This window comes from Leucoraja erinacea, chromosome 30 (assembly GCF_028641065.1).
Source record: "Leucoraja erinacea ecotype New England chromosome 30, Leri_hhj_1, whole genome shotgun sequence".
NCBI lineage: Eukaryota > Metazoa > Chordata > Chondrichthyes > Rajiformes > Rajidae > Leucoraja > Leucoraja erinaceus.
Genome location: NC_073406.1, coordinates 5,281,893 through 5,295,019, shown reverse-complemented (window position 1 = coordinate 5,295,019; position 13,127 = coordinate 5,281,893). Strand labels below are relative to the sequence as shown.

General features: G+C 41.4%; 1 protein-coding gene across 2 annotated transcripts in view; it reads left to right on the top strand.

Moving 5' to 3' along the window:
- Positions 1 to 9,765: 9,765 nt before the first annotated feature.
- iffo2b (intermediate filament family orphan 2b) overlaps positions 9,766 to 13,127 on the top strand; it is a 30,828-nt gene continuing 27,466 nt past the window's right edge. For both annotated transcript variants that reach the window (XM_055659228.1, XM_055659229.1), the window contains exon 1: positions 9,766 to 10,748. In XM_055659228.1, the coding sequence (XP_055515203.1) occupies positions 9,913 to 10,748 (836 nt within the window). In that variant the 5' untranslated portion in view covers positions 9,766 to 9,912. The remainder of the gene's footprint in view (positions 10,749 to 13,127) is intronic.

Genomic DNA, 13,127 nt, shown 5'->3' with positions numbered 1-13,127 from the left:
TGGGTATTTTGGGGGAAAATGGGATAAATACTGGGCACCTGGAGGACTACATTGACATCATAGAACTACTGTCTTGATATGGAATTGGTTGGCAGAGAGTCATACAGGCGTGGTGAGCTGAATCATCACTTTCACAAACCTGCAAACTCCTGGAACCACCCCAACGATTCTGCTGACGTCTTCTCTGTCCTCGAAAACCTTTGAAACATCCCCATCCACAAACCGCTCCCCCCTTCCCATCTCCAAATCCCCTTTCCTTTTCAATGTCCTAAATGTCTTGTATTCTCCCAAATTTTGGTCCATCGGATACGGAATTCAATTTTTTAATTATTTATCCAATCAGTTTTGTCCCACCACGGTTCTGAAACAACTGTAATCAACACTGCCAATTGTGGGATTGTATTAAATGTAATAATTCCTTGTCCTGTTTGATCTGTCACCTTTAACACAGTTGATCATATATTCTCTCCATTGCCTCGCCACTGTTTTCTAGCTGAATCAGACTTGCTCTGCATCCATATTTTCAATCTTTCTCCTCCCAATCTCAGAAATCTACTGCAGCCCTCTCCCCCTCTAACAATTTGCTGTTCATTCATTTCTGGCCTTTTGAACTTCACTGAATTTAATTGAGACTCAAGGAACTGCAGATGTTTGAACCTTAAGCAAAACACAATGTGCTGGAGGAACTCAGCAGGGCAGGCAGCATCAGTGGGAGGTATAGCATCTGAAGAAAGTTCCAACCCAAACATTGCCTATCCATTCCCTCCACAAACGCTGCCTGCCCTGCTGAGTTCCTCCAGCACGTTGTGTTTCACTGAATCTAATTGTTTCAGCGCAGGCAGCTGTGCCTCTAGCTGATTTGATCCTACGGTTAGCAGTTCGCCCACTAATCCTGCCAATCTCTACTTCTTGGGTATCAAAATGAGCAGTAACACTAACAATGATTTTCAGGCAGATTCCTATTTTCTTTGCTTTCTGAGTTAACCAGTTTGATATCCATACTTCTACCTCATTTCAACCCTTTGGCTTTAATTTTATCCTTTGAAAGATCAATAAATTTAGCCCCATTCCCCTTTGAATTTTATTTCTGAATCTGCTTTGACCACACTCTCACACCAAAACCTTTTACATAATTATTCTCTGCCTCAAATCTTCTCATTGATTTTCTGCTTCTTTCATCAACTGCCTTAAATCATTTATTCTGTCATGATTTGGAAATACCTCATTCACAGCTTCACTCAATCTCTGCTCCAAGGAACCCAGATTTTCCAAACATCACAGATCCCATTCTAATAAAAGGCAAATGAAATGACAATCACACGAACAGGGCACATGAGCAAGGAGTCTCGGTGGTTCTAATGGTCAAATCCAAGCCAGCAGATCCCAAGTAGCAGACAGATTGACAGTGACTGTGTGAGTGACTGAATGACCTGCTGCTGACTGTAAAAATAAAAGTGGGTTGCAGTAGTATGAGAAAGAGGGAACACTAATGTAGAGACAGTATTTGTGTTCTGTCAGCTGCTCACACAAATTAAGGCCATGAATGCCTCGCTCATGGTGGTTCATGCAGTAACTAGTCTTCTAATTAACTAGTTATTTCCCAAATCTTTGGGTAATCTGTAATTCTTAGTATTGGTTTCTTATTGTCACGTGTACCAAGATACACTGAAAACCTTTTGTTTGTGTATTAGACAAATAAGATCATATTTTACGTAAGTAAAATCAAGCCATACCCGAGTACAATAGGTAATGCAAAGAGAAAATACTAGAATGCAGAATATAGTGGTACAGCATTATAGCATTGCAGTTACAAAGAAAAAGGTCCAAAGTTCCACAATAAGGACGAAAATGATAGATTGGAAGCACACCCTAGTTTATGGGAAGACTGTTCAGTCTAATAACAGTGAGAAAGAAGCTGTCCCTGAATTTGGAGGTACGTGCTTTCAAGCTTTTGTATCTTCTGCCCGACGGGAGCGGGGAGAAGAGGAGATGACCAGGTTGCATATTAAATAATACACAGCTACAACTTTTCCACTATAGTGACATATTTCCTGATATGTAAGAGTGCAAAATGGGATACAATACTCCACCGGGGCCCAAACAAAGTTATGAGGGCTTGCTTGTTATTTTATATGCTGCTTCTACATAATAAAGCTAAGGAATTTGTAGCTTTTAAACAGCAATCTCAACAGTCCCTACCTATCACATTTAAATATTCCTGGCATCTCCTTTAAAATTGTATGTTTGTATTGTGCCCTCTTCATTTTTTCCACATAAATATAACACTTCACATCTCTCACCGTTAAATGTGTTCTGCAACATCTGCCCCTTTTGCCATCCATATCTAGTGGTCTGTTACTACTATCAGGGAGAAGGTACAGGAACCGTAAAAGGTTCAAGAACAGCATTCTTTCCAGCAACCATCAGACTCTTGAACACTACACATTAATCTCAGCAACTATCTATGGACTGTGTCTATGGTTGTACTCCAAACTTAGCTTTTTCTTTGCTCTAGTTACAGCAACTTAATAACAGTAATACTAATACTTTTTTGAATTATTACCTGCATATATTGTGCTGACTGGCCTGTTAAGCTGACGCAGCTAAGAATTTAATTGTTCCATTGTTGATACATATGACAACCCCTAAATGAGCGGTCGTCCCAACACTGATCTTCAGGGGGTCACTGGTGTTTACATCCCTCAGTCTAATTACTTGTCTCTGCTTTCTAAACCTTGACCAGTTTGACGTACCTTCTCCATCCATGGGTTTAGACGTTGGTAAAAAATTAATTGTGGAACTTTTTTCGTGTGTGTGTGTGTTGACCATTTTTTTAAATCAGTGCTGTAATATTACCTTTGCTGCTAGTTTGTTGCTTTCCTAAGTAGGCATCTTGTGCAGAACCTTATCAATGATGAATGATTTATTTTCCGTGGAAGTTACTGCACAGAATCTCAGAGTCTCTAAAGCCCAATGTATCAATTATCTGGCCCACAGGAATTTACTGCAATCAACTTATTTAACCCCATCACGCAGCTTCCCAACTTTGATTTCCAATGACCACAAATAACCCAAAGGTATTTTGAAGTCAATGAATCATATTTTCCGGAGGTGTTATGAAATTATTAACAGTTCCCATCTCAATTTTAAAGTTCAAACATTCAAAATGATCATTTTAAGCATGTAATACAGGAAAATTGAAGAAGTATGAATAAAAATTGAGACAGGCAATCGCAGATCCCTGCTCACACACCATTGTGATTCCACTTTCACAATTCTGTTTTTTTCCCCAAATCGGAATAATATTGCTAAAGATGATTAAATATACAAAACAAAGCAAGGATACTGTTAGAATTATCTCCTGCTTGAGGGGGGGTGTATTGTTTAATTTAATTGGAGTGTTTGCACCTTTCTTATTTCTATGTTCTATATATTAGTGGATGAACCATCCAGGTATGCCTTCTCTAAGTAATGCTTTGACAGTCTTCCTGATTCATAGCGCAACTCTTCAAACTCTTTTCCCTCCTCCTCAATCATGTTTTGAGATCGTCTCCCAAAACATAGGGATGGATTGCATAATCAACAGTGACATCAAGCAGCGTTTCCTCATCAATAACCTGCTCACTGTTACACAGATTGGGTTTTTTGCCCGGTCCACTTAGTTTTTGGCCTCATCACAGTCCAACATAGGATAAATGTTTAATGTGTGGTGAGAATGACTGCCTTTTACATCAAAACAGCAATTTGCGCATGTGTGGCAATGAGGAGCCTTGGTAAAACTGAAGTAATTGGGCAAGAGGGGAAAACACTCCCCTTGTTGAAATAATATTTCACACAAACATGATTGTGGTTGATGGCGGTCAATAATCCCACACTGGATTTCACTGTAGGATTCATCAGTTTAGTTTAGTGATACAGTGCATAAACAAGCCCTTTGGCCTACTGAGTACGTGACGACCAGCAATACCATACTCTGGCACTATCCTATCAACTAGGGCCAATTTACAATTTTACTGAAGGCAATTAACCTACAAATCTGCATATCTTTAGAGTGTGGGATGAAACCGGAACAAACGGAGAAAGCCCACACGGTCACCAGGAGATCGTACAAACTCCGTACAGGCAGCACCCATAGTCACCCATTTAAGAAAGTCCTCAACAGCATTAGGGCATGTATCAGTAACTAAAAAGTCACATTGTTACCACCAACAGAGTGTCAGGCAATGCAGGTAATGATCATTTCCAGCAGGAGACAGTGGCATTCGAGTGTTTCCATTAGGAAATAAAAGAGGGCAGTAAGGAGCAATGACATCCATTTCAAGCATCACCAAAACTACAAGTGGCAGAATCTGTGGGCCCATCATTGGCCTCAGTACAGACAACAGTGGAAGCACCTCGTCCTTGACTCTGATGGAACACCTAAGAATTACAGTGCAATTTTCTTGGTGAAACATGTTCTCAAATACTAATTGCTTTGTATTTTTGTGGGTAGGTGGCTGCCAAGTTAACCAATTTGTTTTTGTATGAGGGAAATTCCTGTTAACTCCCTCGAAACACACACCCTGTTCGTATGACATCAAGAATATTGGTAATGAGAGAGGTTTGTGTTTATGCTCAGGGCAGAGGATGTGAGCAATATTTCTGATTTTCAGTTTCAAATGACATAAGTGATAGAAGCATCCTTATAGGCAATTAGGATATGTTAGAACTTGAATAGCTCCAATGAAAAATAGATTATTTGCATTATTACATTACTCATTACCTGCCACCTCAATTGGCTCTAGAAAGTCCTTTGCTGAATATGAAATTGCAAAAGCTACTATTATAAATATACCCATTTTTTCTATAAAGTTTATGCACACAACACAATTGGCTACATTACATCACCACAGAACAACACATGATATTTACAGATGGTTGCATATAGATGGGTGAAGTCAATAGGATCAATCACTGGGAAATAGTGTTGTTTGGGATAGAGTTGTATTGGGTGGAAATTTTAGTGCAGTCTGATATCTTCCCAATTACATTATTTGAATGTAATACGAACTTGCTGAAAACTTGACAATTTCTGTATCTAGCTGGAATATGTTGGGCATTTTATACTGAACATTTGGCATAATTAGGTTCCATACAAATTTTCAACTTCAGATGATACCCCCACTTTGCAATAGAGCATAGAACAGTAAGCAGAGGACTTCAGTTTACTATCGTCAGAAAAGTAAAACCATATGACAAGAGCTTAACCTTTGAAATGGATAGTGATAAAATGCAAGATTCATCATCATTTTTATTTTTTTAATTTATTTATTTTTAACTTTATTTTTATTAGAAGTACAATAAGTTACAGTAATACACACCACATACATCTTATTACATTTGTTGAACCCCTTCATTTTTTGAGCTTTAAAAAAGATAGAAATAAAAGAAGTAAGGAAAGTGAGAAAGAGTCGTGATAGTGCAAGAAAGTGTTGGGAAAAGAAAGCCCATTAGAAAGACAGTTAGAGAAGAAAGTTAAGAAATAGACCCTAGAAAAGAAAGAAAGAAAGAAAGAGAAACAATCGCCCTATTATAACAAACTACACAAAAAGGGATATACCAACCACATTTTTCATCCCCCGTTACCAGATCCTGGCACCATTTATTTTTTAAATTACTGTTGCACCTTATGCTTGTAGTAAGTCCATAAATGCAGACCACGTCTTTTGGAAGTGGTCTGGTTTGCCTGCGAGGAGGAGTCTCATATCTTCCAGATGTAATGTTTCGAACATGTTTGAAATCCACATTTTTATTGTTGGTATAGGAGCGTTTTTCCAGAATTTGAGTATAGGCTTTTTTCCCGTTATTAGCCCGTAATTAAATAAATTATTTTGAAACACGTTTAGTTCAGGGCTACCTTCCATTATTCCAAAGATAATCCATTCTGCTTTTGGTATCAGTTTTATTTTAAATAATTTTATGAAGATTTCAAATATTTTGTTCCAGAATTTTTGGATTTTTATACAAAAAACAAAAGAGTGCGCTATGGTAGCTCTTGAGACTGACATTTATCACAAATGAGTGAGACGTTAGGGAAAAGTCAATATTTTAAATATTTTCAAATATGTGACTATCTGAAAAAATATACAGAAGACTATCATAATATGCCTCCAGACTTACTGGACGAAGCAATGAAGACAAAGGCTGAATTGGCAAACTTAATATCATACATATATAACACTATTTTAAATATAGAAATACCTACAACTGACGGTATTAGAAGAGACTGGGAACAAGAACAAGCTATAAAAATTTAAAAAGGGAGCTGGGATAAACACTTACTATATGTGCATAAATGCTCGATCAACATAAGACACACTCTAATTCAATTCAAAACATTACACAGACAATACTATTCAAAAACCAAAATGCAAGATTTATAATGGTGTTTATAAGTTTCCTGTGAAGTTAGTAGAAACAAAGTTCAAGAGCAACGAGGTGATAAGATGGTGGCATGTTGATAACAACAGTGAGGTAGTGATCTTAAGGTTACAGCTTAAAATCACTGAATACATTTATTGAATTTAATTATAAAACATGGATAATCGTAGGTTATTGAAAACTAAATGGCTCCATTAGAAGGCATCAGTCAAAGCAAAACCGAGCCCAAAATTCACATGGCCCCACTTCCACATCACAAGGTTGTTCCCAGGCCCTCAGGCCCATTGGAACAGGCAGTAACTAAGTGTTTGCCCATGTCAAAACATTTCCAGTGCAAGCTAAATTTTTGCTAGATGATTCACAGATGTGATTGAAGCTTTTTTCCAGTCCAACCTTCTTCATTATTTAAGCATAAAAATTGAGGTATTTTAATTTGTGGAATATGGAGGGAGAGAATCGCAAACTGAAATCTGGGGTATGGCTGGAAACAGTGGTGACTTCAAGGAGAGGACATAAGCTGAGGAAGGTTGGAAGATCCAGTTTATGTGAGAGTGGGGGAAGCTGACGATTTCTTCACCTGTACATCACAGAACATATCGGAGATACAAATGTTCTATTTGGTTCCAGATAACCAACGTTGTAAACAGTGAAGTAAGATTGCAGGCGCCCTTCATCTACTGCTATCCACGGTGGTGTCCATGATATGTCATCTTCAAAACTAATGACAAATATATCTATCATTTGATGGGTCAACTTTACCACAGTTCCACTGGTGAAGTGTAACTCAAGTTTCATAAAAGGAGAATAAAAAATGTTCCAAATACAGGGTAGTCTTGCTGAGACGTCTGTTCCACACTTCTATAAATCAAAGCAGTCGAATTACTGTCCTACTCGGAGTTTGGTTACAAAGTTCTCGCGTGAAATGTCTCTTGGGTTTTGTGAACAATCCTGGTGCAGGAAGTTTGTATCCATCCAAAGCTTCTACATGAGATGCTGCTTTAAGAATGCGGCATATATCATCAAGGAACTTCACTATCTGAGCCATGCTCTCTGATTGCTACTACCATCGGGCAGTAGGTACAGGAGCTACAAACCCCGATTCAGGAATAGTTACTTTCCTATTCAGGAATAGTTACTTTCCTACAACCATCAGGTTCTTGAACCAATGTTTAAGAAAGAATGCAGATGCTGGTAAAATCGAAGGTAGACACAAAATGCTGGAGTAACTCAGCGGGTGAGGCATCATCTATGGAGAAAAGGAATTGGCGACGTTTCGGGTCGAGATCCTTCTGTCAGGGGACAAAGGACCTGCATAACCCTAATCCTACTTCGCTAATGGTACACCAGGAACCATTTCTTGCACTACCATGGACTTGTATTCTAATTATGTTTTGCACTAAGGTTTTCTTCTCTTTATTGTTGTATGTCGTTTCCATGTAGCCTGATCTATGTACCTGAACCTCCCCGTGCGTGCAAATGACAATAAACATGACTAGACTTGTTCCCTTCATGGCTTAGCAGTCTGGCGCCAACACCCCTATCCCACCCATTCCACCCTTCAAGGCTCCCTCCCCTTATAGTTATTTCAACTGTTCTGGTAAATTTGTCCTGTCATTGAGGCAGAAGACTGGGATGGTGCCTCCTCTGTATGTGTGAGTGACACATCAGTTTCAACTAGTTTGTGGGACCACTCTATGACTGTTATCATGTCCCTCCCTCCTGGTGAGATGCCAGATGAGCGAAGCACAAAAAAAAAAGACCATCTCCCGATTGCCAAAGATTGCCTTTTTAATACCTCTTCGCAATAATACATGCAATCTTACCTCTGAATTATCAAAGCAGGGGATGTTATTCCACAGGCTCAAGACATAAACTAGGATGCCACATCAATGCTGAGGTTGGGTGTATAACCTAAGGGGATTCTTCAATGCTGCATTGCCTTTAATTTAAAACATTTATGACCCATCTGCCTTTGCAAATGAATGCAAATAATTTCATGAATTTGTAGAGGAGCACAATAGCTGTCCCTGTTTGGGTAATATTTATTCTCCAATAAGCCCTGCAACAAGAGATTATTTAGTCACCTACCTGTTCCTCAATCCCCCAAATAATCCCACATTTCTACCTTTTCCTATTCACCATGACACATTCACACCTCCTCCTAAGGCGCATTAATACCACTCAACCCATTTAACTTTCTAGCCCCTGGTTTCCCCATTCCACCTTCCCAGCCTCCTCACCCACTATAACCCTGTTGTTTCCTCATCTCACCACTTTATCCCTTTCCACCGACCTTTGCTCCTTCACTGTATCGTGACTTAATCCACTCTTCTATCTGTCAAGTACGTGCCATACCACCCACCTTCTCGGCCCCATCCTCTCCTCCCATCCCTCTGCCCCGCAGCCCTCTCCATAAGAAGGTGTTACTCCACGGTCTCAAGGTGTAATCTCCCTCTCCCCTCCCCCCATGCCCTCCCACCCTTTCCCTCATCCCAACCAACCACCCCCTCCACCCTCTCCTCATCCCTCCTGTTTTCAAGAGAGTTAGATTTGGCTCTTAGGGTTAAAGGGTTATGGGGTAAAAGCAGGAATGGGGTACTGATTTTAGATGATCGGCCATGATCATATTGAATGGCGGTGCTGCCTTGAGGGGCCGAATGGCCTACTGCACCTAGTTTTCCGTTTTCTACTGTTTCTTCATCATCCCCCTCATCATCATCCTCATCCCTCCCACCTCATCCATCCCCCTCCTAAGGCGCATTAATACCACTCAAACCATTTAACTTTCTAGCCCCTGGATTCCCCATTCCATCTTCCCAGCCTCCTCACCATGATCATATTGAATGGCGGTGCAGGCTCGAAGGGCCGAATGGCCTACACCTGCACCTATTTTCTATGTTTCTATCCATCCCCCTCATCCCTTTCCCACCTCTCTCCTCATCCCCCTCCCACCCCCCATCTCTCCCACCCACGCTGCTCCTTTACCCCCATCCACCCTTCAGATCTTCCCCCAATATATACACACTCAACCCGCCTCCATATCTTCTCCCTCCCCTCCCTTCCAGAGTGTACTGCGGCAATTAAAAACAATAAACAAATGGCATCTTGAGGCAAGAAGCAGCAGCAACACCTCTTACCCGGGTGGGGGGGCTTCGGTTGGAAGGCTCTATAATCTTCGGTTGGAAGCCTCGGCGGTTCGTGCAGTCCGCGAGACAAGGGGAGGGCGGGAAGCGCGAGGGCGGGCGCTGGGGGCGTGGCCGCCGCGAGACCACGCCCCCCCGGTGCGGACTACAGTCGCCTCCAGACGCCCGCGCCGTTATTTCGCTCCGGACCGGCGTCTGAGGCCTTGATCCTTGTCTTCCCGCAGTCTAGGCCGAGGCCTGGCGTCGTGTCTGTTTTAGCCTGTGGACGATCTATCCCCCACCCACCCACCGAAGGATATGGACCGCCAGCGGTGTCCGCTTCATTGAGTTCCCGATCGTCGGCGCGACCATGAACCCGGCGGCGATGCTGAGCTGCGGCCTGGTGGAGCCGAACCCCGTCACCCTGGCGCTGCGGAACGACCTGGGCTCCAACATCCACCACCTCAAGACGCTCAACCTACGCTTCCGCTGTTTCCTGGCCAAGGTCCATGAGCTGGAGCGGCGTAACAAGCTACTGGAGAAACAGCTGCAGGACGCGCAAGAACCGCGGCGGAGCCTGCTCGGCCGCTCCCGGTCCATCGCCACACAGACTCCACTCGACTATGGTGCCGGCTTCACGCTGGGCTCATGTTACAGCTACTCGGGCTACGGTTATGCCCCCGGCTCGGGCAGCGGATACACCCCCGGCTCGGGCAGCGGATATACCCCGGGCACTGACACCGGCTACACCCCGGGCAGCAGTTATACCCCCGGTCTGGGCACCGGCTATACGTCTGGCCTGGGTACCGGCTCCGGCTACACCCCGGGTACCGGCGCCAGTTACACCTCGGGTACCGGCTCCGGCTACACCCCGGGTACCGGCTCCGGCTACACCCCGGTCACCAGTTCCAGCTATACCGGTTCCAATTGCACCCTTAATTCCAATTACACCCCCAGGACTGGTACGGGATTTTCTCCAAGTGGGGTCTCTATGCCTCATTACTCGAGCCGCCTCCCCGGTACCATTTGGAGCTTCACCCACGTTAGGAAGGTGGGAGGCGGCCTAGAGACTGTGCAAGGTCCTGGGGTATCCTGGACCCACCCGGACGGAGTGGGCGTTCAGATCGACACCATCACCCCCGAACTGCGGGCCCTGTACAACGTGCTAGCCAAAGTGAAGAGAGAACGAGACGAGTACAAGAAAAAGTGAGTGACCGCTTTCAATGCGGAGCTTGGCGCAATGTCGGGCAATAGGGAGCAGCCGGCAGATTGGTGGATGATCCGCCTGCTGTGTGTTGCTGATACTGGACTAAAACACGAATTTCCCGTTATTAAATAGGCTCTATCTAACATGAACACCATAGAAATTGATTTCTATAGGCATGATTAATTGAAAAGGGATGCCTGGAGATTTGCAGGAAATAAATTAGAATGATCAAGTATTACACGAGAGAGAAAGGATTTTCAATGAGATCATGACTGACCTAAGTCCACAAACCAACCTCTTCCTCCATATCCCTTAACATGTTAACAATCTAATAATCCCAAATACACATTTTGCAAATGTTTAGCATAAGTAGCCACCACATACAGAAACGAGTTCCGATTTGTATCACCTTTTACATATTGCATTGTTTTATAACTTCACTCGCAAAAGGATCTTGATTTTTAGACAACCCATTGAGGTTGGCTTGAGTTAAGAGTAATTTGATTGAATATCTTAAACTTCATTCAAATCATGAATGTATTTTCCTGCAAACCTACCTTTCAAAGGCAATGCATGAGTCACTCATTAGGTGTGGTACCCTGAATTGTTCACATAACTATGGTAATAGTTGCAACATTTAGTTAGAATTCAAATGGAAATATTTTGTATTTGACAGAAGGTAATTGCAGGAATTTGGGGGTAAGGATATTAAAGATCAAAATTTATGAGTTTCTTCCTTTACAAGGAGTATCCCCTTTTAAAGTTGCTAAATAAATTCAGTTCAGAGAACAATTGTAGCTTCATGAGCAATAAGAGAACTAAAAAAAATCAATGTATTTTTGATATTGGGGTCATTGAGTCATTTATAGGTTTACAACATGATCAAAAATGATGAAGGAAGTTTCTTGAGTGCGAGGGAGGGCTGTCACATTTTAAATAAGATGTTGCTAGGTTCTAAGAAATTAATTTATTAATTGAGATTTCCATAAAACATGCAATATGTGTATGAAGGTCCTCATTTCATCCAGGAACAATGCAAAGTTGTCTGCCATCACTGTCCAAAACAGTAGGATAAACCACATCACGATGTGCATGCTAATGTGAAACTTGAGCTGGGTATGTCTGCAATATGCGAGGTTGAGAGCCAACATTGATGGGCTGTGGTTCTTGATTCTTTCTCTGTAGGTAATCCAACAAGCTTAAAAATCAGGGAAGCTGATTTAAACTAATTTCACTCAGTATCTCCACTTCTTTAAGGGTGATTTACATGTAAATCCTTTAAAATGAAGTCTAGATTTTTAAATTTAAGATTGTTCAACGTTCTGTCAGCATGCCAATCTGTATAGAAATTGGTATGTGTCATGGTCTGAGTTTGGAGACGTTTGATTTGGTTTGCTTTTGTCAAGTATCAAAGAACAGTTTGTTACTGGCTTCAGTTCCACAATGAATAGCCGCATAAATGTGGGGAAATTATGGTTAAAATATGCAGCGTTTTATTGTAGTGTTACTAAATGATGTTATGAGAATGATTTGAGTCTCAAAATTACATCAGCTTTTTAAAGGAATAATTTGAAGTTAATGTTATCCTTTCAAATGATGTAATTTAAGATTGACTGGAGGAGCTGGAAGTTAGTTGTAGAATATAAAACCTAACATTGTAATTTCCGCAAATTAAATGGAAAATTGTTCTTCGTTCAGCAGCTCCTGAATATTTTTTGTAGTAAATTATGAATTATTACTCTTAGAAGGAGCTATTCAAGTTTTTTTTAAATATCAAGGTCTTTCGTTAACAATGTATATATAAAGTGAGCGCACACAATCTAGAGATAAATCAATATGCAGTCTGATGGCTTCCTATTTTCCCTTGCAGTCCAAATGCAGAAAATTCATGCCAGGTGTTTCTCATTTTGGTGAATCTCTACAAATGCTCTGCTTTCTCTGCTTTAGTAAAGCATCACAGCATAGCAACCAGTCAGTAAGATCTTCAGTAAGATCCTGTTGTATTTAAAATTCTTTCTCACTATTGTAATGATCCCTTTCATGCATACTTTAACTTTGCAGGCCACACCAGGAATTGAATACTTTCAGGTTGCCTTGAATACTTCTGTAAATACCAACAAGTTGATTAAAGTAAAATGTTGAATGTCATTTTTGGGTTGGATTCTGTACCGAAGGGATAATTGCAGAGGTACTGACTGCATCTGCGAATTATTACCAAGTATATCTTGATTAAAGCAAATTAGGTGAAAGAGAATAGAAAGTGTTCAGCTGCAGTATGTTGATACCTATTTATAAAGCGCAGGGTGAAAAAACCAGGGGCAAGTTTAAATGATGACACCTTCCTTCCAATGGATATTTGGAGTGTTGGCAGGCAGGTT